The sequence below is a fragment of the Bombus huntii genome, chromosome 6, assembly GCF_024542735.1.
Source record: "Bombus huntii isolate Logan2020A chromosome 6, iyBomHunt1.1, whole genome shotgun sequence".
Lineage (NCBI taxonomy): Eukaryota > Metazoa > Arthropoda > Insecta > Hymenoptera > Apidae > Bombus > Bombus huntii.
This window is the reverse complement of record NC_066243.1, coordinates 1,042,720-1,068,846: the sequence shown is the minus strand read 5'-3', so window position 1 is coordinate 1,068,846 and position 26,127 is coordinate 1,042,720. Positions and strand designations below refer to the sequence as shown.

At 33.5% G+C, this 26,127-nt stretch overlaps 2 protein-coding genes and 3 long non-coding RNA genes across 13 annotated transcripts in view; 3 read left to right on the top strand and 2 right to left on the bottom strand.

Moving 5' to 3' along the window:
- The window catches only part of LOC126866468 (CCR4-NOT transcription complex subunit 6-like), a 516,829-nt gene that overhangs the window by 6,576 nt on the left and 484,126 nt on the right, over nucleotides 1-26,127 (bottom strand). For all 5 annotated transcript variants that reach the window (XM_050620071.1, XM_050620068.1, XM_050620069.1 and 2 more), the window contains exons 3-6: nucleotides 13,965-14,277; nucleotides 7,526-7,677; nucleotides 2,169-2,399; nucleotides 71-248 (exon numbers count right to left, since the gene is read on the bottom strand). In XM_050620071.1, coding sequence (XP_050476028.1) covers nucleotides 71-248; nucleotides 2,169-2,399; nucleotides 7,526-7,677; nucleotides 13,965-14,263 — 860 coding nt within the window. In that variant the 5' untranslated portion in view covers nucleotides 14,264-14,277. The remainder of the gene's footprint in view (nucleotides 1-70; nucleotides 249-2,168; nucleotides 2,400-7,525; nucleotides 7,678-13,964; nucleotides 14,278-26,127) is intronic.
- On the top strand, nucleotides 691-1,624 carry LOC126866480 (uncharacterized). The gene is made up of 2 exons (XR_007689884.1): nucleotides 691-1,052; nucleotides 1,291-1,624. It is a non-coding gene; the product is annotated as an uncharacterized LOC126866480 (long non-coding RNA).
- On the bottom strand, nucleotides 3,491-5,136 carry LOC126866471 (protein YIPF7). Its single transcript, XM_050620077.1, has 2 exons — nucleotides 4,462-5,136; nucleotides 3,491-4,347 (listed from the first exon to the last, which is right to left on the bottom strand). The coding sequence occupies exons 1-2, from the start codon at nucleotides 4,655-4,657 to the stop codon at nucleotides 3,788-3,790; spliced, it is 756 nt and encodes a 251-aa protein (XP_050476034.1). The 5' UTR covers nucleotides 4,658-5,136; the 3' UTR covers nucleotides 3,491-3,787.
- Nucleotides 3,847-7,329, top strand: LOC126866481 (uncharacterized). The gene is made up of 4 exons (XR_007689885.1): nucleotides 3,847-3,993; nucleotides 4,070-4,203; nucleotides 4,285-4,453; nucleotides 7,042-7,329. It is a non-coding gene; the product is annotated as an uncharacterized LOC126866481 (long non-coding RNA).
- LOC126866477 (uncharacterized) lies at nucleotides 20,066-25,622 on the top strand. Of its 5 annotated transcripts, XR_007689878.1 has the most exons (9): nucleotides 20,066-20,080; nucleotides 20,190-20,283; nucleotides 20,383-20,558; nucleotides 20,648-20,825; nucleotides 21,004-21,059; nucleotides 21,139-23,437; nucleotides 23,516-23,799; nucleotides 24,151-24,209; nucleotides 24,291-25,622. It is a non-coding gene; the product is annotated as an uncharacterized LOC126866477 (long non-coding RNA). The 5 variants fall into 5 exon arrangements; XR_007689879.1 differs by lacking the exon at nucleotides 24,151-24,209; XR_007689876.1 differs by having other exon boundaries at nucleotides 24,151-25,622.

The window sequence follows — 26,127 nt, the reverse complement described above, 5'->3', positions numbered from 1 at the left end:
CTAGGATCTTATCTTCCATTCTATATGAAGTAAAAACAAGGTATTAACATAACGTATAAGTAAAACTTACGTATAATTAGTATAGGGCATGATATCTTCACTATATGCAGATGCAAGTTTAAAAGAATGAGTGAATTCATTAGGTTTATCGCAACCAGAGATCTTCTGTAAGCATGATTTATAAGCTAAGTCTTTAAAGTCACGGTGATCAGCCGCTACTCGCCCCGAAGTAAGAAATTCAATTACACCTAAAAAAAGATATTTAAATAAATGTAAAAGACAAAAATATCAGATATAAATATTATCACATTATGTAATAAAAATATTATTTAATATTTGAAAGAAAATTAGATTAGTCAACGTATGTGTTTCGATAATAAAGGAAAAAGGGACGAAATCAACGTATTATTTATAAATGTCTTATTCTTCATAAAAAACGATAAAAATAAAATATATTCAAAGTGAATTTTCAAGATACTTAAAAGTAATTCTTTCAGAAATAAAATCTTATTATATCTATATCCTATATTTTATTATACGACATGAATCATTGGATGAAATATCCATTAACATGGCAAGTGATATTAAAAATTAATAAAATAGAAATTAAATATTAAATCAAACATTAAAAATCTAAATATAGAGATTTCAGAATTAGTCTATGTTTTCTATAACTTAATTATTACGAACATGCACTTTCTCTAGATTAAGATTGGACTTAAAGTTATTTTTACAGAACAAAGTTAAATTGCTACTCCTATTTTATTAAATACTGTATAAAAAAAATGTTTATTTCAAACAGCCTTTATATTAAAATATTTTATACTAATATTCTCAAATAAGTGATATAAAGACATCCAAGTATTACGGTTCAATTTATAAATATTGTAAAGTCGACCAGTCGCGGAAGAACGCGATCGCGAGGAAGCGCGTCAACGGAAGTCGTAAATTCCTGTTGCGATTATAGTAATCGACGCCGCGAATAGATCGATCCCCTTATTTCTGTTGGGATAATAGGAGCGGTTGAGTTGGTATAACACTGCGGTTAACAGGTTATAATACATATTTTATTTCCAACAGCTGATTTCACTGATAATATAAATGTTCGGAGATATTCGTGGGTTAGGCTACGACGTCGAATTGTAATGTCTTTTACAATCAAGTTTAAAGTGTTCGACTCGTATCGATATTAGCCATTTGACGAGTGGCGACTAAGTTTTGACTCTTTTACATTTACATCTACATTTTACAATTTTAAATGATACTCTACAATGTAAGATTCTTTTTTAGATATTGTGTTAGCCTGTTCTGATTTTTAAGCAAATAAGGAAACCATACATTTTAATATACTTGGTTGTTTATACAATGCGGTATGTATCGCAATTTTTCTTTTTACTGATTTCCATGCTATATACAATAAATTATTTGCAATTAATGCTTTGATTTTGTTTGAATATTTTTGCTTGATCGTCGATGGAAAATAATGCCAGGGAACGCGAAACTCAAGTATACGGTACGATCGCTCGCTTTTTTCTTATAAAAATTATTATATCAAAGTAACAGGCACTCGAGAGTGCCATAATTTAGGCTTCTCTCGGCACTGCGTCCTAAGCCAAGGGCTCAGTAGAGTCGTCAACGAAGACGAAAGTTCAAGAAATATATGTATCATACAGTCTATTAAAACTTTAATCTTATAATTTAATCTTACTTTAGCAAACTTTACGAAACTTTACTAAACTCACGGTAGCCTTTTAAGAGTTTCAAGACGTTCTTAATTGAAGTTTTCTTCTCTGAAGTTAGCGAATTATTTGTGAATAGTTCTATCAGATAGAAAACCTTTTCTGTGGACATCACACACCTCATTTGGTGTTTCAGCGATATCTTTTTCTGTTTGAAAAAGAAATCTTTCAAATCTCGACAATGTATTCTACTCTCTACTATATGTAAAATATTGTCCTGAGAAACCAACCAATCGTAATGAACGTTGTTTCAAAAGACACGTGAAAAGAACAATCTTCCATCTTTTTTCGACGTGTTCAAATACTGCCTCTCCAAGAAGTGCAAGAAACCGACGTTTTCGGACAATTCAGAGCATTTTAGAAAATAAAGCATCGTGTAAAATTGTATGTAAAGCTAACGTATAAGATATAAATGATAGTATAGTTTACCGGAGTCAGGCAGAGAATTGAAGTCGCCACAAAGTAACAGTTGAACATTGGAAGAATCAGGCTTGTGACCAGGTCTGAAAGACTGGCCAGCTTGGTCCAAAATGGAACGTAATTCATTACTGAGCATCATTGTCTGTATTAATTTAACATCGCAAAATTCTGGATCCCAATGAATGTGGGCTGTGCAAACTAAAATCGGTTGTTGAACTTGTGCTGGATCAGATGGAATTCCTGAAAAAATACCAAATAGTATTGCTTTACTTTTAGTGAACATAATTTAATGTCTCGCCGAATATTCGTAAATTTTATTCAAATGGTTTGATTAAGAAACAGCTGATGAATTATGGATATTAAAATCATATATTAAATAGTAAATAGCAAATATTTGTAAAATATAATAATAATTAATTCCATAGATTTTAATACGTATACGTAGAACAGTTGTGAATATTAATTAGTCTGGAACAATATAAAGCGAATAAATCAATTAATTGAAGTAAATAATATTATATTAAATTTATAATGTCATGTACTTATTAGGACAGGTTCAAATTTTATGACGATTGTCGAATAAATTAATCTTGGGATACCAAAAAGGGAATATTACTACTGAGCGAAAAAATATTAACGCAAAGTTGCGGTTATTAATCAATCTAATAAATCTTATCCCATCTAATGAAATTCATAATTATGCAAGAGGTGAATAGTAAGAGGAAAATAAGAAGAGAAATATTTATAATACGAAAGAATGATAATGACTTTTCAAAGAAATAATAAACTTGAATTTATTGTTAAGATAGTCTTTTCGTAATCGTTTTTCATTAAATACGGTATTTATTTCATTACATTAGTATTTTGTGAGAAGTAACTATCTATCTTGAAATGCAACTGAGTTTATATCACAATGTTCTAACTACAAGTTTAGGGTAACTGCTAATTAATTCTATTAACGCAATTCTTCTTTCTTCTTGTATATGAAAATATCATCTAAATCGAGCAATTATTAATAATTAATGCAGAGGAAGACATTAAAATTATATACACATGTATGTTGTAGAAATTTGATGAGTTACAGTAAAATATTAAACCATAATAACTATGTATAAGTTATATACATAAGTTTTATTTTTATGCACATCTCATTCTTTGCAAATATATGATATTTGATTCATCTGATTCAAATTTATTTACTTGTGTGATTTTATAAATTACACTAAAGTGGTAGAAATGATAGAATAATCTATACATGATCTAATATCACACTGATATGAAAGATGAGAACAATAGTTGGTTATTGTACAATTTATTTAAGACTTATAAAATAATCAAATAAAACTTATGGTAATATATTTAGAAAATGTATTGTACATATATGTAAATTACATTATTACAATATATAAAATGTCACATTGATACATTTTCAACATCAGATGCTTTAAGTAACAATACATATTCTGCAATGTATTGATCTTTATTTGTAATTGATAATATTGTATAAATGTGATTGTATATTTATGTGATTCAGCACACAAATATATCATTATGTTATATATTGCATTAAATATTTAATCATAATGAGTAGCTTTATATAAGAAGGTAGCAAAAGAATACAAATTTTGCTAAAATATTATCATCAATGTAAAAACACCATAAAGGAGAGCACAAGGATATGCAATAAGAAGCCGTTGATTTTCTTCTCCTGACATAGTTGTAAGAAGCCTAGATGCGGATAAAGTTGACCAAGAAACTGTAAACGTGGCAAGAAATAAACCGATCGGGCCTCTCAAAGTTGTAAAAACACCTAAACCAGCAAGGACTACTACAGGTAATAAGCAATAACCTAACACAGATGCCACAGAAGATAATGTAATATTACTAGAATTGCTCATTAATGATTGCAGGATATACATCAAAATACACGATGTTACAGCTAAACCATAAACATAACCGAAATGTGCTTTTGAACCAGCTAATAAGAGAAACGCGGCGAGCATTAAACAAAATGCTACTGGCCCAGCTAAATCTGAATCCTGAAGTAAATAATTCGCATCGTCTATTTGTGCTTTTCTATGAAATGGATTTAACACAGCTAATGTTTTTTGTAATATTCTATCAGGATCGATGCCCAATTCTTCTAACAGAGGTGGTTCTTCTTCTTCGTCTACAAATCCAGCTGATCCTAAAATGTTTGTGTCAAACGTAATAAACAGTTATTTAAACCGACATAAAATATTGATTTCTCTAAGATTATCTTAATTGAAATCTGTTTTAAAACTATTTTTACGGTACGTACCACTAGTAAATGTACTTTGAACAGGATCGAGAACAGGATAACCTTTTTGCGCGTATGAATAATCACCAGCTTGTTGATCATTATATGTTTGAAATTCGAATTGTTGGTTAGGTTGATCAAAGCCAGAGGAATCAAAGTTATAATGGCTTTGAGGAGATTGTCCCCAATAATTTTCTTGTCCAGTATAACCAGACATTTGTGTCTAATATTTTTTATAGCGTATAAATTTATTTCTTTTTAATTCGAACTTGCACTAAATTTGTAACTGCAATTGATCATTTACATAAGTTAATAGGTTAAGAAGTAGCAGTCTACTAGTTCTTGCGTGTGCTGCATGATGGCGCAGTTTGAAATAATACATATCACAGTCGATAAGCGGATAAAAACACAGACGATAAAAATTAAAAAATCATCTATATCTATAACGTATATCGATTCATCAATCGATATTAAGCTATTTGAAAGCTATTTGAAAATCAAAATTACCGACTTGACAATTTTTGTCACTTGTTACTTATTCGAGTTAGAAAAAACGTACAAAAATTTCGAAAGCTTTTTAGAAATTTCTTAAAGGTAACTGCATTTCCTACATAAGTTTGAAATATACTTTTATTTTACCAAATTACTAATTCGGTATTCTCTTCAATTATATGTAGCGTCTAGAATCTAGAAGTATTTATACAGTAGTTGTATAAATATTTATACTTATACATATTACTTCATAGATTATTTACTAAACAATTGAAATTAATTCGTATATTTAACATAGTTTCATTGATATCTATTTCCACTACCTGCACACCTATTTTCCCCTCTGACTGTAATTTTTCATACTATACATAGTTCAAAAAAATTTCCATGAATTGGATGAAAAAGGGGGATTCAGATCTAATTTTATTGACTTTCGGATATCTTGTAAAGGAGACAATCCTAAGTAACCTGCTTTTTGTCCAAGGCTTGGGACGATCATGCTTCAAAAGTTATGAGAAAAAGAAAATTGTACTTGTTACGTTGCGTTCACTCCGATATAAGTAGGTTAGGTCTAACCCACTCTAGTTTTCTTATTTAAGTGCGAAACCAGCAGCGAGATGGGGTTCCTCAGGCCGAATTCAAGGAATCTGCTTCTCGGCATCAACCTAACTTAGCCGAACCTAGCCATACCTTAACACGACATATTAGGATCGCAATCCCATTCAAATGCATATGCAATTTCATTTTTAGCCACTTACATTCGAGTAAATGCAATACGACCTGTACAATTTTCTTTTTCTCGTAACTTTTGAACCGCGATCGTCCCACGCCTCGGATAAGCTGCATGTTACTCAGGGCTCTCCCCTCTACGATATATTCGAGATTCAACAAAATTAAAGTTGCGGATAAGAGATGCCCTTCTTCCACATTTTTACACCACTCTATACCGATGGGTAGGGGAGCGTAGGTGTGGTGTCCGTAGCTACTAGCTGGACACGTAACACGCGCAAGTAGTTATATTTTGAGATAGCCTCTACTCGTGAGTTAATACGCTCGTAAAAAAAGTGGATCGTATGACATGTAAGGGGACGTTTGCTAGATGGCTACCCGAGATAGGATTGACATTCTGGCATCTCTACGTCATGAATTATAAGGCTGCTCGCGTATATGTAGTCTACGAACTTGTGCCACTTCATCTTCTTCAGGTGATACGAAGCGCGCTCCTCGATTTATGTTAGCATGACTATGACTCGCAATTAATTAAGAAATTGCTCCGATATCGAATACTGTCTACCAGTGTGTTTTGTTGACTGCTTTTGCGATTCGAACACCTCTGTATCATGATCACATGCCATTCGGTTTTTAATATGCATGTTCGATTCGCTCGACCTTATAATGGTCTGCTTGTTACGATCTTGTAATTATATCGATGGCAGTCACAGGTTTACAAGTCCGTTCGTACGAAGCTAATACGTTTAATTACGTGGGAAATATACATGATTGCACAGGATGGTTGGTAACTGGTGGTACAAGCGAAAAGGGGGTGATTCTACGCGAAAAAAGAAGTTGAAAATATAGAATAAAAACTTTTTTTTAAATTTTTCCATAGAGACAACGATCTACAGCGAGATCCGTTATAACGAGGCGTGATACAGTGCACGCGTACCGAGCCAAAATTCAAAGTCGATTTTCTCGAAAACAAAGCCTCAAACGAAAAATGTTTATTCTACATTTTCGACTTCTTTTTTCGCGTAGAATCACCCCCTTTCCGCTTGTACCACCAGTTACCAACCACCCTGTATTTCTCGTTCATAGTAATATTTAGTTTAGAGCTGAGACCTGTAAATCAAATAATAGTTTTGCTTCTAAAGCAAAATTTGTCCCACCACGGGGATAATGCAAATACTTAAACAAAATCTTCTGAATAATAGAAATTAAGATACATGTTTGCATGAGAGCACGTGAAGGTTTCGAATAGTGGAAATATTTGAAAGACAATGTTTTGGTGAATGTTTGGTGCTGCGACAGGAATTTTCAAAATTACTTTGAAATTTTGAAAGCGTTCATTAGTGAACTATGATACTAAATTGATATGATTTTATGATCCAGGAGCAAGCGTGGTGAAAGTGGCAAACCGTGTGTCAAAATATACGTATACAGGGTGTTCAAAAGAAGATTGATAGAAATTTAAAGAGTAGTTCTACGAAGTCGAAATAAGATAAACATGAAGAGCAAAAATATTATGTTTGGGTTACAACCATTGGAACATTCTGTTTGTTGCAAGGAGTAATGCATTGCATATACATAATAACACATATCCAGTTGACACGTATTTCACTCACCTCTTTTATTCTGACTAATTAAAATTAGCTATTTTTTTCTATTTATATTAATATTAGCTACTGTAATATTAGCTTTTCAGCAATATGTGCTGAAATTAAATTACAGTTTCATGATAAATTTTATATATTTGCAATAATTTGGAAGTATCCAAATATTACACTTATGAACGATAATGTATGCGGCAATCATAATAATATTTGATCCATGTATTCATTATCAGCAGTATATTTAGGCTCGTAAGATCACTCACCATTATCCCAAGCAGCCTCCTTGGTCCTAAGCAGGGCAGCCAATCCAATATTATCCTTTGGCATTACACGATTTAGCATGTTGTCAGAACCTTCTGCATTTGCCATTGCCAATTGGTTAAATTCGACTAAATGCTCTTTTATTAACGTAAATCTGTCGGAAAAGAAGGAACAAATGGATTAGAACGACACGAAATTGTGTTTCACTGTTAATTTCGTAATAATAACCTTTTTTGAATTATAACAGCAATTGAAATATATTATTCTTTAACTTGATATACAGTGAAAGTCAGTAATGAGTTATACGCTCCATAAAAGCGAATAAAAAGATAATATTGACACACCTACAGACTCGTTCATGTTTCTTACTATTAATTTATGCTTTATGATCTTTTCACATTTTTTCAATAGATCTCGTCCCTTCAAGATGTACCTATACTCATTTTTGAATATTACTGTATACACGATATCGAATGGTGTCATACAATGGGTGGAAAAACAAATTCACCGATTATCACGAATTTACGCTAACTTTATCGTATAATTGTATAATAACGTGAATACATTACTTTAATTAAATTTAGTTAAGTCTACAGAATGTGCCTACAGAATTAGCGAATTCGATCGCTATAAAATTAGTATGCTTCTGTTATGTGATACAACGGCGTGATCGAAGAAATCATTTTTCTTGTTAATCTGTTTGCATAAAAATTCCACGAGTGATTAGCGAAAGTTAATTTCGTTGAGTGAAAAAGAAACTTTGCAACTTGGATACGATAGCCAGAGGATTTTCGTTGGCAAACTTATAAGAAGGCGTATCACGTACACCATGTAGAATACAGATTTCTCTTGCTGTTATGTGCAGCACGTATAGTTGGCCAGTATATTCTTCACTGAAACTCCATTACAAGCCATCATCCCTCTTACGATCTTACAAGAACCTCTAAACAACATGGAAGCAACGTTACCCATAGATATCGAGTAGGCGTCACGTACAGCACATCAGCGTTTTTGCAAAAGCTGATGCTTAATGAACGAAAACAGATTCGGAATTGTTCATTTAGTCAATTTTAAATGGCACAGCTAAACGGAGACTGACGAATTTAAAATACGTAGAATGGAGACCGATCGATTACATACAGTAGCGAATGAAAGGAAATTTAAATCATTTTTTTTTATTATTTAATTTGTATTTTACAATTTGTTCAGCTGGATATTTGGTATATGTTTTTAACTTGATTGCTAAATAACACGTGGATGGCTACCCCCAGCGGGATACCATCTTCGAGTTTGACTATTTTATATCTTCAGTCATGTCTGTGGGGTGTTTTCTCGAACAAAATTTGTTTTCTATTTAATTTGTACTTTACAATTTGTCCAGCTGGACATTTGGTAAGTTTTTCTAACTTAATTGCTAAATAACACGTGAATGGCTACCCCCAGCGGGATACCATCTTCGAGTTTGACTATTTTATTTCTTCAGTCAGGTTTGTGGGGTCTTTTCTCGAACAAAATTTTTTATTATTTAATTCGTATTTTACAATTTGTCCAGCTGGACATTTGGTAAATTTTTCTAACTTAATTGCTAAATAACACGTGGATGGCTACCCCCAGCGGGATACCATCTTCGAGTTTTTTATTATTATTTTATTAATTTAAATCATGGACGTCATTTTCAACAATTTTTGAGTTAATGAAATTCCTGTAGAGCAAGTACTTTCTTCTATTCTATGTTTGCGTTATTCAGGTCGTCTAAAATTATTAACTATTATTAGGAATGTTTAGTAATGCGAATAAAGACAATCTACGGCAAAATCCACTGAATTGAGGCTCGTTCGAGTGCACGTTTGCCTCAAGATCTCCAACTTGATTTTTTCAAAAACGAAACCTTAAGAGAACAAATTTTCTTCTTTCTTTTCAAGTTGTCTTTTCAAGTAGAATCATCTGCTGGTCGCTTGTACCAGTTATTAAATACTCTAAACTTGTAGTCTATCAGTTTCATAGAAAGCTAGTAAATATCTATATATTTTGGTGAAATTTAAATTGGTCCGGATACTCGTGAAGATATTCTGCCAACAAGCAAGGTAGTTTAAAGAATTTCCTTTTAATTGATTTGCTCGTTTTCTATATTTGTTCGAACAATAAAAAAAAACATTGATCTAACAAACTGTTTTACAATTGTACATGATCTGTTGTTCTAGATTACTGTGAATCGATGAGGACATTGTTTCTTCCTTTTCCATGATTTTCTCCCAAATGGATGAAAAACGAACGAATCTTCAAAGGATCTTTTGGCTTAGTCTATACGCACTTTTACGAAATTTTGACGTTTAAATTGACCACAGATTGTATATGAATCGATGCAGGTACACGTATCGATTGCTGTAACGTAACACGGAAGATATATCAAAAGTTGCTGGAAATAGCGCAGAATAGTTTGTGGCATCAGGAAGAAAGTAGGAACTCGTTAAATAACGGTGGTCTTTCGTCCTTGCAGAGATTAGATTGTTAGTCTTACATTGGCATCGCATTTATTATACGGCTGGGATTTTGCGGCCGAGCGGCGAATTAAGTGTATAAAGTGGCTGACAGATGCAACGGTTGCACCGGCCTTTAAAGAAACTGCGCGCTCTCTTACAGTCCATGCTGAATGTAGTACCTTTCGTTGCACGTTAGCCGTTAACAGAGCCCATTTGTGCAGCAGACCATTTCTGTCTCGTATCTTGTTATCCCCTGAGATGCGAGCGCAGATATCTAATATTTCCACCACTCTGCCCGTAGCTTTCAGTCTTCGGTTACAAAACTTAGAATGAGTTTCACAGGGTTAATACCGACCCACGATACACTAATACTACTAAGCTGTACCACGGCTGCTATGAATTCCCAGTGAAGATATAATTAACGAGGCTGGCTGCCCTATAGTCGTTCCAGATTTCATGTCGCCTGGGACTCATCGACTCTTCGCTTTTTCTATCTGTCCAAGGACCATGCATCGGCGAAGCAGCTCGTTAATCGATCTCATTTAACGTTGTGATTCTCAACCAGTATGCCGCAGGAATTTTTCATGCGACATACTGATTATATCAGTCACTGACTATTTTTCCTCTTAGGCTTTAGACTGTCGAATAAAAAGAACGATAGCTCGTGTGAACAGCCAGTTTTCCAATATAATGTATGCTATGGGAATAAATTCGCGCTAGAAGCAGAGTCAGCGAGATTCCATGGCTCCAAATAAGTCGAGAAACAAGAACAACATTTTTTCGCTTGCAGCTTCGTTTCCGGGGAATTCTTTTCTTTTATTATTTAATTTGTACCTTACAATTTGTCCAGCTGGACATTCGGTAAATTTTTCTAGCTTAACCACCTAGCACCTACCTAGCACCTTCTAGCACCAACCTAGAAAATTAGCCACTTGACAGCGAAGTCTATTTCCCTCACTCTCCTAATGAAAACTTGTCCTTAACAAATCGGCTCTTTTCGTGTCCTTAGACCCACCCATAACTAGCTTTCCTCTGCCACAACATCGTCACTAAACTTTACTGATTTTCCAACTTTCGAACAGTCAACATCTCTTTACCTGGTTTCTACCCTTAGATCAGTCGCCTACTTAATTTATATAAAGTTGTTAGAGTAAAAGTGTCATTTACACGTGTCAATTCAGTGTATACTCAATTGTGACTATTAAGTGCATAATAAAGTGTAATAAAAAGAAAGTTAATAGTTGTATTACGGCTCAACTTTCTTGCTTTTTTATAATCTGAGTTTTGACTTGTGAGTTTACGTGGCAAATGTGTCGTCGGTCCTCTAATTGAATAACTTCGCAGAAAAGTCCTACGTGACCTTGGCCACGAGCGGTTGCAAAACACGTGCGTGGTGGGGCTAAGACAAAGGGATGCTAAGGGAGAAAGACGAATTAACAGTCAGTGTCAGTGGAGAAGCCACAGAGTGTGAATCGAGAAATAAGTGAGTGCAAGTTGTGTTGTGGAGAGGGTGTGGTCCGCGTGAGAGAGAGAGGGAGAGAGAGAGAGAGAGGGAGCGTTGGATCTGTGGTTGACGAGAGCTGCAAATTAACTATTGAATTGTCTAAATTATAGTACGTTATTGTATTTAGTTCACGTTAAACAACCATCGTTTCCTGTTTAATCAACATCTGTACAATCCATTCATTGTAAATAAATCGTAATAGTTTACGATACTACAGTACGTAATATCACAAATGAAATTCAATGTAAATCGACAATATTATTGAAACTATTCTGAAAATTACATAGCGTGTTTGATTATGTTTCAGATGGGCAACGACCTTGTAATTTGTTTGAAAAATGCTTGTGTAAGTAATAACACAAATGAAATTCAATGTAAATCGACAATATTATTGAAACTACTCTGAAAATTACATAGCATGTTTGATTATGTTTTAGATGGATAACGATCTTGTAATTTGTTTTAAAAATGTTTGTGTAAGTAATATCACAAATGAAATCCAATGCAAATCGTCAGTATCATTGAGAGTATCCTGAAAATTACATAGCATGTTTGAGTATGTTTTAGATGAACAACGACCTTGTAATTTGTTTGAAAAATGTTTGTGTAAGTAATATCACAAATGAAATTCAATGTAAATCGACGATATTATTGAAACTATTCTGAAAATTAAATAGCATGTTTGATTATGTTTTAGATGGACAACGACCTCGAAATTTATGTTTGAAAAATGCTTGTGTAAGTAATATCACAAATAAAATTCAATGTAAATCGACGATATTATTGAAACTATTCCGAAAATTACATAGCATGTTTGATTATGTTTTAGATGAACAACGACCTCGAAATTTATGTTTGAAAAATGTTTGGGTAAGTAATATCACAAATGAAATTCAATGCAAATCGACGATATTATTGAAACTATTCTGAAAATTAAATACCATGTTTGATTATGTTTTAGATGGACAACGACCTCGAAATTTATGTTTGAAAAATGCTTGTGTAAGTAATATCACAAATGAAATTCAATGTAAATCGACGATATTATTGAAACTTCTGAAAATTATACAGCATGTTTGGTTATGTTTTAGGTGGGCACTGACTTCGAAATTTATGTTTGAAAAATGCTTGTGTAAGTAATATCACAAATGAAATTCAATGCAAATCGACAATATTATTGAAACTATTCTGAAAATTAAATAGCATGTTTGGTTATGTTTTAGGTGGGCACTGACTTCGAAATTTATGTTGGACAATTTTTTTCAAATGCAATACAACAAATGAGATTCAGAGCGGAACAACAGTATTATTAAGAGTGGAAATTATATATAGTATGTTCGCATAGTTAGCATTATTTAGCACACTTAAGAAGCACTATGCGCGAGTGAAATAGATCTAATGGCTACTGGTAATAAATTACATTCCTAGCATGTAGCTGTGCAGGTGAGAGAACTGCTGCATTTTGACAAATAACGAGAAGGAAATGCCAGGTAAGAAATTTCTGTTGTGGTAGGTGTGTACGCCAGTTGTACAGTTAACAGTTGCTATGAAGTTAATTGTATTTTGCGTATTATGCAACGAACGTGCCGATCCATCATTGTCTCATGTTTTGCTAATTAGATAACTGTAAAGATGGTGAAATATGTTCGAATTTACGCGTATCACGGAGCGTTCGTTTTGTATATCTATGCAAAACTGTATGTGCAGCTAAGCACAACCTATAAATTACCACTGTGAATAGTTGAAAAGTACTAGAACTAGAGTTTGCAATCATTTAAGGTCTTGATGTGTCAAGAAATGTTGGCAAGAGAATAATTGTTTTAGTTTTTACGTGGTCCTAGTTACGTGCATTGTGTTACATTTGCATAAAATCTTGCATTGTGTTTATATAAAATATTCTTCGGAATTCCAATATTTATGACGAAAGATTAGATTTCAAAAATTTGACATTCAATTATACAAAGATTAATACGAATTCCAATTTATATTATTATACAGATATTATTCGAATCGATAAGAATTTATCTCTTTATCAACAGAATATCTCTTTAGCAATCAGAATTTATAATCCTAAGCTACGCTTCACAAACCATGGACAATTTTTCTTTGCTAATTTTTTCCCCTCTAAAACTAATAGTTTTCTGAAAAATCAATTTTCAAGGAGATTAGAAATTTCAACTTTCGAGATGTTCTGCTTAGCAACTCGACAGGTGCAACGGCAAAAGCAACATCCGCAAGATGGAAATTTTGCAATTTTGTTGAAAATTGACTTCTTCGAAAACTGTGGGTTCCAGGAAAAGCAGTTTGCAGATTCGTGTTTAGCTCACGAAGAATCATCTACCGAGTGTTGCAAAATCGGGAAAAAGTACAAATTCGTCGAACAGTGTAATTTTTTGTAGATTTACTCGTTAGTTTTCTACATAAAAATGGATGGATCTTAAATAATGTCGTACTTACTTCGCTGTTCTGTAAAATATAGCACATCCATCTACGTATTTACGATCATTCTCCGCCATCGTCTTCGCTCGAGATTTTGGAGAAAATATGCCATCGTAGCCATCGTGTTTAAGTTCTGGCAGGAAGAAATTGTAGAATTGGTCCGTTTCGACCTCCTGCAGGCTAATTATGTCCGCGGCATAATGTCGTATCTCATCCAGGATCCCTTTTTTCCGATATTCCCAATCGAGCGCCCAACTCGGACAATAACCGTACATTTGCCGAGTCGCATACTTGTCGCATAATACATTGTAACACATCACTGTGAATATACCTGGAACAAAGACAGAACCACTTACAATTCGGGAATTTTACGAAATTAAAGTCGAAACATCTTTTAGAATAATCGCTCTCGCGAACGGATACTTTAACTTTTTTTTTATAAAGAATAAGAAGAAGAAGGATGAAGATAAGAAAGATTGATAATACGTAAATTGGAATATAAACGTAAATTTAATTGGAAGGGAAAGAATATCTCTGTAAGGTAGACATTTGTTCAAAATTGGACTACGTTTGCCAAAATTTTCTCTATTTCTTAACGTTTAAATTGTTTCGTCAAATTATTTTGTTTCAAAGTTTCAGCAAGTAAGAAACAAGAGCATAAAGATATCAAAATTAGTGCCAGTCGAACTGACGATGATAAAAATGAAGTTGTGTGTATGTTCGTGTGTTGGGTACATGTATGAATGTATTTTTTTAATTTTTTTTTTATTTAAAGTTGTTTATTTAGCCCAAGAATACAGTTTTAGATACATATTCACAATAAACGGTGAAATGTATGAATGTATGTGACGTGTGTAAATATTTATATATGCGTACGATATATATAGTAGATGGCAATGATCTTTTTTGTAATGGCCTGTGAGCCTGAAATACGAATAAACACCATCACTGTATTTTAAAATATTTATCGAATTATTTAACGTGATAAATTAAAAGTTCTACTGCTTATACATAGACTGCGAATGTATCTGCAACTTTGTGTTTTTATAAACGTAATTACAGAAATGAAACCTAAATAGAAATTTGCCTCGTTTGCTAAATATGTGCTCTATTTTATATATCGTACACATTCTTGCATATTATATGTACTTCGTAGGATTTTTGGAATCTTAAATTTCCAAAAAAACCTATGAACATCCGCGGTCTACTTACGTAGAATAAATAATTCATCGAATATAATCAACAAAATCATAGAATGCGAAGGTGAATGGAAAAGGAATAATTATTTTACATATTGTTCGTAGACGTGTGATTTACATAAAAATTCTTGTCAAAGGTTAACGAGAGTTTAATAGTTATTTCGAATTCATCGACGTTATCATGTCAAATGCACATTGTTTGAACACGATGTGCCGTGAGATAGGCGTCGTTAATGGCTGTCGTGTCCCGGTTTTCCTTCAGATTTCCTTATCCAAATCCAAGTTGGAAGATAGAGACAGTGTAAGTACGTATAGAGACCCGAGCTTATCTTAACGCGCATAGACGATAACGACTGAGAAAATGAGACAAAAGGGAATTCTTCTATAGCTATTTTCCAAAAGGTGCTTTCTTCAGTACCATGTTCAGGACGTCCTAGATGATTCACTTAAGATACGTAAAGAGCAAACGTGTTCGAAGCACATACACATTCGTTCATAATTATTAGCACATCTGCTGAGTTTCATAGGAAACGTGATAATTAGTAGGCGGAGAGCTTTTATGCAAATTTATGTTTTCGAGAATATAATCAAAGAAGTATAGACCAGGCAGACGATTTTCTTATCTATTAGGTTGTCTGAACAGTTTCTTTCGTTTTATAAGGAAATAATAGACGCACAATGTTTTTTCTTTTATATTAGTCTATTGAATCATGCACGAACATAATAATAGAAATATAACGAAATGGGTCATACCTAATTCAATAAAATGATATCAAACAGAAATTGTTGTTCATCAAAATTTTTTTTTTATTATTTAATTTGTACTTTATAATTTGTTCAGTTGGACATCTGGTAAATTTTTCTAACTTGATTGCTAAATAACGTGTGGATGGCTACCCCCAGCGGGTCACTATCTTCAAGTTTGACTATTTTATTTCTTCAGTCAGGTCTGTGGGGTGTTTTCTCGACCAAAAGTCTTCTTTTCTATTTAATTTCTACTTTACAATTTGTTCAGTTGGACATCTGGTAAATTTTTCTAACTTGATTGCTAAATAACGTGTGGATGGCTACCCCCAGCGGGTCACTATCTTCAAGTTTGACTATTTTATTTCTTCAGTCAGGTCTGTGGGGTGTTTTCTCGACCAAAAGTCTTCTTTTCTATTTAATTTCTACTTTACAATTTGTTCAGTTGGACATCTGGTAAATTTTTCTAACTTGATTGCTAAATAACGTGTGGATGGCTACCCCCAGCGGGTTACTATCTTCAAGTTTGACTATTTTATTTCTTCAGTCAGGTCTGTGGAGTGTTTTCTCGACCAAAAGTCTTCTTTTCTATTTAATTTCTACTTTACAATTTGTTCAGTTGGACATCTGGTAAATTTTTCTAACTTGATTGCTAAATAACATGTGGATGGCTACCCCCAGCGTAATACCATCTTCGAATTTGACTATTTTATTTCTTTAGTAAGGTCAGTGGGATGTCTTCTTTTTAGTCTTCTGTCTATGAGAGTTTTGCTCGCTTCGGCAGCACCTGGTTTGGATGTGTTGCCGTTCTTTCCTTGTATTTTTCTGCGTACAAGTCAATTACCGAGCAAAGTACTATATTTTTTTCAAATGAACTTTGTGTCTCTCTGAAAGATTTGGATTATTCATTCGTTTTTTTTTATTTAGTTGTTTACATTCACAATTTGTCCGATTTGGACATTTAGTAGAATTTTTTGGTTGTTTGATTATCATGTGGGTGGCTACCCCCAGTGGGGTACCATCTTCGTGTTTGTTAGGTTATATCCTTTGTGAGGATTATTCATTCGTGTTGAGGTTTTATCTTGGAATAGAGAGAGGAAATAAGTACGATATGTATACCAGTCCAGATTCTCACACTGCCAGCGTTACTTTACGAAACAGCTCCAAAGCCATGGTGTATTAATACAACTACGAAGACCTACCCGTCTAGACTCGGCTGCACCATCTTTGCAGGGTTTGCTCCTAGAAAAAGCTATAAGGCTAAGAGGCTATTCCTTCAAATTGATTTAGAGCTAAACAATACGTACTAGCTTCGAGAACTAAGAAAACCAAACACTAGAGAAGATGTAGAGTTCTCCTAGAAGCGAGAATCACTTTGACAATTCGTACACCGTAACACTGGTGGAAGCAGGATAACTGGCAACAGGCCAGGAAACAGAATCGTTTGCTCGCAATTAGATATATCAAACGGCGAATGTTTTCATGCCTATGAATCGAAGATACAGCATCTTCTTTGGATACAGAATCCCTGCCACCTTTTCCTGCAGATAACAGAGTCTAGCGTACCATCCGTAATTATCTGTAATGGATAACTCGACTGCCTCTTCCAGCTTTGCTCTGGCGGAACAAGGCTCGAGCGATTAAGACTGAACTTTCTTCGCTGTTGGCGTTCATTACGTTACGTTGGTTCCACGCAAACGGATTAACAGACCAGGAAGGAAGATTTCGAAAGCCTACTTTATTATTCCGGCACGTTGCACCATTCGATCTATTTCGTAGCGCCACAATTGCGGCCGGTTTCCGATAAAAGGACGCGCCACAATAAACTATGTATCTTTGCTTCAAGATTTAAGCGGCTGCCAGCCGACGAGAGTTCGCGTTAAGCGCATCTGGTCTTACCGGTCGCGTTTGTCTTTAATACTCGCTCGTTCGCGTTTACTCGTATTCACGTTGCTGCACGTAACTTTGCAACATCCCTTATTGAACAGCGAGTGCAGGTCTCTTCGGACTTGCAGTAATAATATATACGAAGGAGACTACGAGTACAGTGGAAGAAGACTTTGAGAGTATGTCTTTTTCCACGCAGGTATCGTCCAGCGTACGACTTTGCCGTTTTCTTATTTTCAAACAATAATTAACATCGGAAACTAAATTGGAACGTTGGAAAGTAAATAGTCGTCGTGTATCTGCAAGGTAAGTTGCTGTTTAACGTGCTAGATGTATCTATGGTGTTATTATCTTGCTTGGAAAATAGTAAATATTAATTGCGTCTTTTGATGTACCGTTTTTGGTAGGAAATGTTTTTAGAGTTTAATATTAGTTCAATAAAAATGTACAATCCAGCGTAGATATTGGTCGGAGATTTCAACTTTCATAGATTTCGAATCAGCTTTGTATTAAGCACGTGTTTAGTCTACAGAATTCTTGGCGATGCTTTAGTAATATCTACGATATTTTAAACGATATTTCGTAGGAAGAAAGTTAATTCGACGTGAAGCTAATTATAAATATCGAAGACATCGTGAAGCATAGATGAAACATGGCCTATTCAATTGTTGCCAATTAACTCAATCCCTCTCTGTCATCTTTTATTGTATTATTAATTGATTATAATCCTGTGAGTAGCTTTGTTAATAAATTGTCGACTTTGTTAATAAATTACTTTTATCTGATACTCGATGAATGGCTGTTTCCTCATGCGAGTTGTAATAAGAAAGTGATTGTCAATGGCAACGTAAGCTATGAAAGTGTTGGTTCCAGCTTCATTCATGGTTAGGAACGGCATTTCCGAGGTCATCGATGCCATGACCTGGCTCAATAGTCGTCAAACCAGTCTCAGGAAATCCGAACAGGTTACTTAATTTACCGTCGCTAGCATGAAGCCAGCAATGTTATTAACAGTACCGCAGAGAAGAGATGATATCCGGTCCTCGAACAGCGAGATGCAGTAAAAATCTGAATAACACAGATCAAGATAAAATTAAATAATAAATTTGAAACGTCAAACGTGGTTTCCATCGTTAATGAAGTCATTATCAAGACAAACGATCGATCAGCAAATATACGTACCTATACTTATCATTAGCACGTATACCGTGTAAATTGATACGAAACAGCATAATTAGCAAGAATCGTTTATTTGAATAGAACATTTTAAGCCGAAGAAATATTAGCTATTTCGTAACATCGCACGCATTAATAATACTCACTATTAGAAGAATCAAAAGTTTTCCGCTTGTGACTACGTTTAGGATCATTATACAAATTTATAGTTTAACAGAATTACCGATAGTTAACACGAAGCTATTCTATCAAAACCAGACAAAATGACTGGTCTTTAAAACATACGTAATAATAGAATATATTTATATTTATTGATTTATTACTTTTTCATGTTATGTAGTAGATTTTTGCTATTATTAATCCATGGTCCCTAAAAGAGGGTTGAAACATTTATAAAATTGTAGAATCAGTCATTTTGACCGGTGTGGTGTTTCTAGTGTTAGCATCTAGCGATCTAGCGATCGATCCGGAATTTTTCTGATAACTGATATCATCATATCGAATGATACGCAGTAAAAATTGTAAAAACGTGTGGGAAGTTGTACAAAACGAGAAAATTGGTTAATTGGGGTTCGATAAACAGGTTACAGGACCCTTTTACACTTTGACCCTTTTACATTTCGACTGGTATTGGTATAAGTAGCCTTGATACAAAATTATTTCGAGTTTGAATACATAACAAACAAAATAAAATTCATTATATTATTCTTTTAGTTATCACTGCGAAAGTCATTACATCATTGCGGAAAAAATATAACATGAAGTAGGAATTTTAAAATAAAATTGTAAAACCAGTCGTTTTGACTAGTGTGGTAGTTCTAGTGTTAAAATGCTGTGAGTTTAGTTATTAGCGACCATGGTAAATTTTCGTTAAAGTCACGTACGAACCTTGAAAAGTGTTCTGTATACAGATACTTAATCTTGATTACTTTACATTTAACAATAAAATGGTCATAAATTTCATCGAAGGTGTCTTTTCGTTTCGTTTCTACATTATGAAACAACCACGAAGCGATTCTACCACCCTGAGAGATGGAAGACGAAATCTAGAAGAAAATTTTAGATCAATGAGGTGAAACTTATCTTACTATTGGACTATGAAAATCTAAGGAAAAGACCTCGGATTAGGTAAGAAAGATGCATAGAGCTGAAGAAAAAAAAAGAAACTTTTCAAATTAAACAATAATATCTCGAATCAATGACTTTTATGACAAAAGTTATTTTTACCCTCGAATAGCTCTTTTCAATCTCTCGCGCCTTTTATTGAGCGAGATAAATTGGAGTTTCATGGATGCCAGCCCATGTAAAATCAATTTTTAAATTATCACTAAGTAAGTAACATTTTTAATTTTAATTAATTATTACTAAGTAAGTAACATTTTTAATTTAATTTAATTTCATTTTAATTTGCACTTTTTTTATTTATACAGTTGAAGGTCTAAATGTGTCTTGAGAGTTTGAAACTACTGCCACGAATTCAAATTGTTAAATTCAGTGTTCAATGTATTAAATGTTACCAAGTTTGAAATATAATATAAATATAATTTTTGTTTAATTATCACATAGATAGTTAAAAATAATGAGTTTAATACCATATCTACGTCCTGTATGTACACATTTATATGTGGTGCATGAAATATATATGTAACATAACCCTATTCTTAAACTAAATTAGAAATGAAATATTTTTTTCAGATATTAATTAATCAAAATAATGTTGCGAAAAGATATTTACATGTCAGCAGAGTACTTCATAAAGTACAAGCTGGACGTTATAGACCAAAACCAAAGGTACTGCAACCATTGACATATGAAATGGCATATCCACCACATGAAATTGCTGCTAAAAAGTCATGGAACTCATGGAATACATGTAGGCATACTTTATAATTTGTTTTACTAATAAAACAACTTTTAATGGTAATATTAAATTAAAATTATATACAAAATTTAAAATTTGTTTTAGTTTTATATTATGTTCATTCAGCTTTTTATCTATTTATACGTTATTTGAATATATATGGATTGTTAAATGTATTTTTTTCTTTTAGCAAATGTAAAGGATGGATACCAGCCCATGTAAAATTAATTTTTAAATTATCACTAAGTAAGTAACATTTTTAATTTAATTTAATTTAATTGAATACATAAAAAGCAAAATAAAATTCATTATATTATTCTTTTAGTTATCGTTGCAAAAGTCATTTCATCATTGTGGAAGAAGATATAACATGGAGTAGGAATTTTTAATTTAAAATTGTAAAACCAGTTTTCCTTGGAAAAGACTTATAGAAGAAAACTTGATTTTTATTTAAATGGAAACCAGCTATCAATAGAATTCAAAAAAGTTTCTCAAGAAATGAAATTATTCAAAGATATTAATTTTTAATTGATCCATTGTGAATGATTCAATTTTTATTTGGCTGTCAGTAAACGTTATCGATGACGGAGATCTAATTTTTTGAAACTTACCAATAATCGTTATCGATGGTCCGAATTTTATTTTGGTTACCGATAATCATTATCAATAGCGAAAAACCTTTTGGTTACGTTCGACTACCATAAGTTTTATAATTAGTATCTTTTTACTTTGTCAATGAGTAATGTTAATAACAACTGACGATAATCGAAAGTAACCAGGAAAATTTATTGTCGTCGATAATGGTTATCAGTAACGAAAACAAAATTCTCCTCATTGATAACGATTAATGGTAACGAAAAAAAGTACCTGTCGTTCATATTCGTCACTAGTAAACAAAATTAAATTTCCCTTATCGATAATGATTATTCGTAAACAAAAAAAAATTCTCATTATCGACAATGACTACCGATAATCAAAAAAATTTGGATCTTTTGCAGTAGTTATCCGTAATCAAGATTTCTTAGTTAAAAGTATTAACTTTTATGTCGTGACGTCTAAAATATATCTTATAATAATTTACTCTGTTTAGTAAGATAAATACAGAAAAGAAGCTACAGTTCGAAATCATAGTTCACATAAATAAAACATTAGACTTGGAAAAAGCTAATTTCTTCGGACAAAGAAAAATTCATAAATTCAATTTTCGACGGTACAGATGAGCTGGTCGAAATGGCTGTAACAAAAATGGAAATGACTAGAGCAACGATTATATATACGGAAACAACAATAATTCCAATAAAAGCCTCATTGTGTCGTTATAAACGTGGGAATGATAATGACGCATAATTGCTGTCTTCCAAAGAATACGTTCGTGAGCGGCCCATAATGATCATGATTGTCAGGGTCGTCACGAGAAGTGCAAGAAGTAATTTGCACGGTCCTGCTGGCATAGTCGTTAGTCGCATTCCGCGTTGCTGCACGTACGGACTTATCACGACCAACAGATTTCAAATAATTCCACGTGTTTCGAGACCACAATGCAAGACAGGAAAAAGAGTAGTCAGTGGTATACTAGTGGCCTATACTTGAAATTTCAGGACTGGATCGACCCATGCTTTCTAATTGCATCAAATGAATTTTCGTTGAAACGACGCAGCAGAAATTACAAAATGGAAAACCACGTCAAAACGTTTTGTATTGTCCTCGTGTTCAGAATCCACTGCCGAAGCGGTTCCCCGTGCAGTAGCTGCACAGTGCATTCAGCAGGTTTCGTGTTATCGAGAACACAGTTTTTAAGGCGCATGAAATTTTATTATCATTCAACGTACATGCTTTTCCTATACATCCAAATCTGGTAAGTAGAGGCCACAAAATCAAAAATGAAAAGGATGTTGATGAAGGTTGTTGACTGATTCACCGAATTTGTGTCCCCCGGCCAGACTATAGTCGATCATCTGTAACTGGATCAGACTGTAACTGGATCACTTTACGCAGACGTACTTGATCGTCTTTGGAAAGAATTCGTAGGGTCAACCGGAACACGTACCAATTACGAGAATGGTTTCTCCTGCACGACAGTGCTTCAGTACACTAGTCGCTGATTACCTTCGTTTCTATCATTCGTTTCTATCAGCAACCTTTTGCTAGAAAATCGGTTGCAGCGATTCATCTTTCACTCTTCCATCTTCTACTGTCCGGGTTTGGCGCCTGCTGACTTGTTTCTGTTTCCTAAGCTGAAAGTGGCACTACGAGGATAGCGTGTTTGGACGATGTAGAAACGATCCAGAAGAACGTGACGGTTCTTTTAAGTCCAATTTCAAAAGAGGACTACGCACAGCGAAAGGATGCACGTTGACTAATAGATAATGAAATTTCATTTATCTGAAAAACTGTGTTCTTAATAACGTTGGTCCCGGAACTTCCTGAGCGAACTGTGTATACGAGACACCCTGTATATTGCAGTGTAGAAAAGCTGAAGAATAATGGAACGTTTGTAACGAAACGTTCAAAAGGCTGTAATTAAATAAACAGATCAAAGAAGAGATAGACGAAGCTAGGGGAAGAGAAGAGATTGACAGTACAATCGGGTCATTGGATGTAATAACAGCGGCCTATTATTATAAGTAATGAATAGCATGACTCATAATGAAATGATTTATCTCATTTATTCCATAGTCAATCAGACAATGGGTTCCTTTTAGTTGACCACAACAGTGGCGATGGGAGCGATGGTAATAGTGACGGTAGTGACAGTGGTATCAGCAGAAGAACGGTTGTTCGCGCTGTGTCTTTCTGGCACTGGGTTTCTCTAGCTCTTTCACAATATCGTGGCAACGCTTGCAATAAATCTGTGGTGTGGTGCGATATGGCAATCGGCAGGCTGCGTGACATTTCGATGCTACGAAACTCACTGATGCTGTGATTCGATGTTGATCGACGGCCAAGGTATTCGTCGTTGGATTAGATCACGTCATCTGGTCACAAGGTAGCATTTATTATCGTTGCAACGTGCTTTTGTTAAAACAATTTTCTATTTCGTACTATACAGTGTTTAATAAACTTTTAATTCAAACCGAAAGGGATCTGCATTATTAGAATGGCCTAATATTTAAAGGAGCTACTATCCGAATATTGAGTTATCTAAACAGAACGTCTGTTAGTGACAAATGCTGTTAGTAATTTCCATATTTTTCTGTTTGAAATACCATTCTTACATATAATAATAGAGTGTCTTAGCTAAATGTCTTAGCTTATTTATGGGTATATGATAGTATTTCCTTGTCAGGACAAAGTTTAGCTATTTGAAGCTTTGTAATGTGGCTTGTGTGTAATACAGTTTTATGGAAATGATTGCACTGAGAGGCATCATCGTGATCCGCATCAACACCTGTTTTGGTATACGTAAACAAAGATGTACTCAACAACACACTTGGTTATTGATTTTGGCAACTAAGTGATTGAGGATTTTGTCATTAGATGATAACCCAATGCCAATCCAATAGTTCCAGTACATCTACAACAAATCATGAACTTACGTTCTACAAAGATCTTCAAAAGTACTTCATTAGAGGAATAATAGAGTGATGGAACGAAGAATAGAGAAATTTAAGACTTATCAAGCTACGCTAAGTCTGTAACAATATAAATGATGACAATCTGGCTTTACTGTTGAATGGAAAAGATCAAGTAACATTAACTCGATTAAGAATAAGACACAACTCTACCTTGTTATCAAAAGTGAGCTAAATATTTGTGATATTTAAGGCATATTGAGCTTCATCGAAGGTATCCTAATCTCCTACCTTAATTAGAATATTAGAAGGGTACAACATGACCTGACAAACTATAAAACTAAATAACATGCTATAAAAAGAAGACTCTGACAAAAAAGCTCCAGATTTTCTGAAAGATATTGCTTTACAATAATTATGTGTTCTGTCTCACTGAGCATTCTCACCTGGTCATTAATAATCTTAGGAGTTACACGTTGATCTTAAACACACAATAAAAAAAGAAAGATGACGTATAGTACTAGACATGTGGCTGATGCTTGTATTCTATTTAATATAAGTAGGAAAAGAAGATGATGAGCTGCTAACAGTAAACAGTGGATGAATAATATTGTACGTATGTTTCTTAACTAACGTGCCATGCTGTGTGAGCCACAGGTGGCTTACATGTACTATACTTTCTGTTTACACGGTTGATGTTTGCAGAATAAACAGATAGCTTATTATTGTAAAATATTTCAAATATTTACAGATAATTAGCGATTAATTATGTGTGCAATTACGTATTCGTAACTATGAACAATAGAAATTCTATGAACAATAGAAATTTCATGTTTTATATTGTATCATACAGAATGTCCACTTTAAACGCATATATGGTATCTATTATTTCATTATCTATTGAAATTGTTATTGTTATTTCAATCAATCAATATTGTTATCAATTGTTATATACAGAGATATCGATACCAATGTATTTCTTTAAATTATTCTATTATCATCAATTTATTATACATTTCACGATGTATTCAACGATATGTATGGGATGTGAAGAATATGATCGATGTACGAACAGCAATTTCCGGTGTCTTTATAAATGTTTATGCTAAGTTTTAAATTGGATAACACGGAGACGATGGATAATGGGATACAGACACACGTACCTTTGCCTATTGTCACAGAGTAAAGTGATTTAGCAATGAAAAGGAAAGCAACAAACTAATCTTGAGAGCAACTCGTCTGCGTGAAATTACTAAAAAACTACTTACAAATATAATCATGGAAAACGTTGCAACTGTGGTTTACTTTGGTTACTACAAGATAAAATTGCAAAATTAACAAATCGCTATGTATTATGTATTTTGAGTTGCGTTCAACAATGATGTGCATATTCGGACAATAATTTCAAATGTAGCTAAAATATTTGTTGCATTGACTAAATGTGAAATTTGTTTCTTCGACCGAAAGTTATAGGAAGCTTACATGTAATGACATAATTACTATGTAAAATCCTACAGAGCTACATTTACTGTAAAAAGCGTAGGATATCATTGAATACATTCATATTACGATGTATTATTTAAAAAAAGTGGAGTCTATGTTATTTGTATTATGTATTTAAAAAAGGTCAGAAATATTAGCATCAAGTAGTACACCATGCCGTAAAGTTTGTAATAAATTCCAAAAAAAGCGATGGCTTTGTTTTATCGTATGTTTACATGTATCTGTGGTAAAACTACAGTTTTACTACGGCTGTTTATATTCTAAACATCAAGATTTTAAATAGAAAATACAGCATGGGC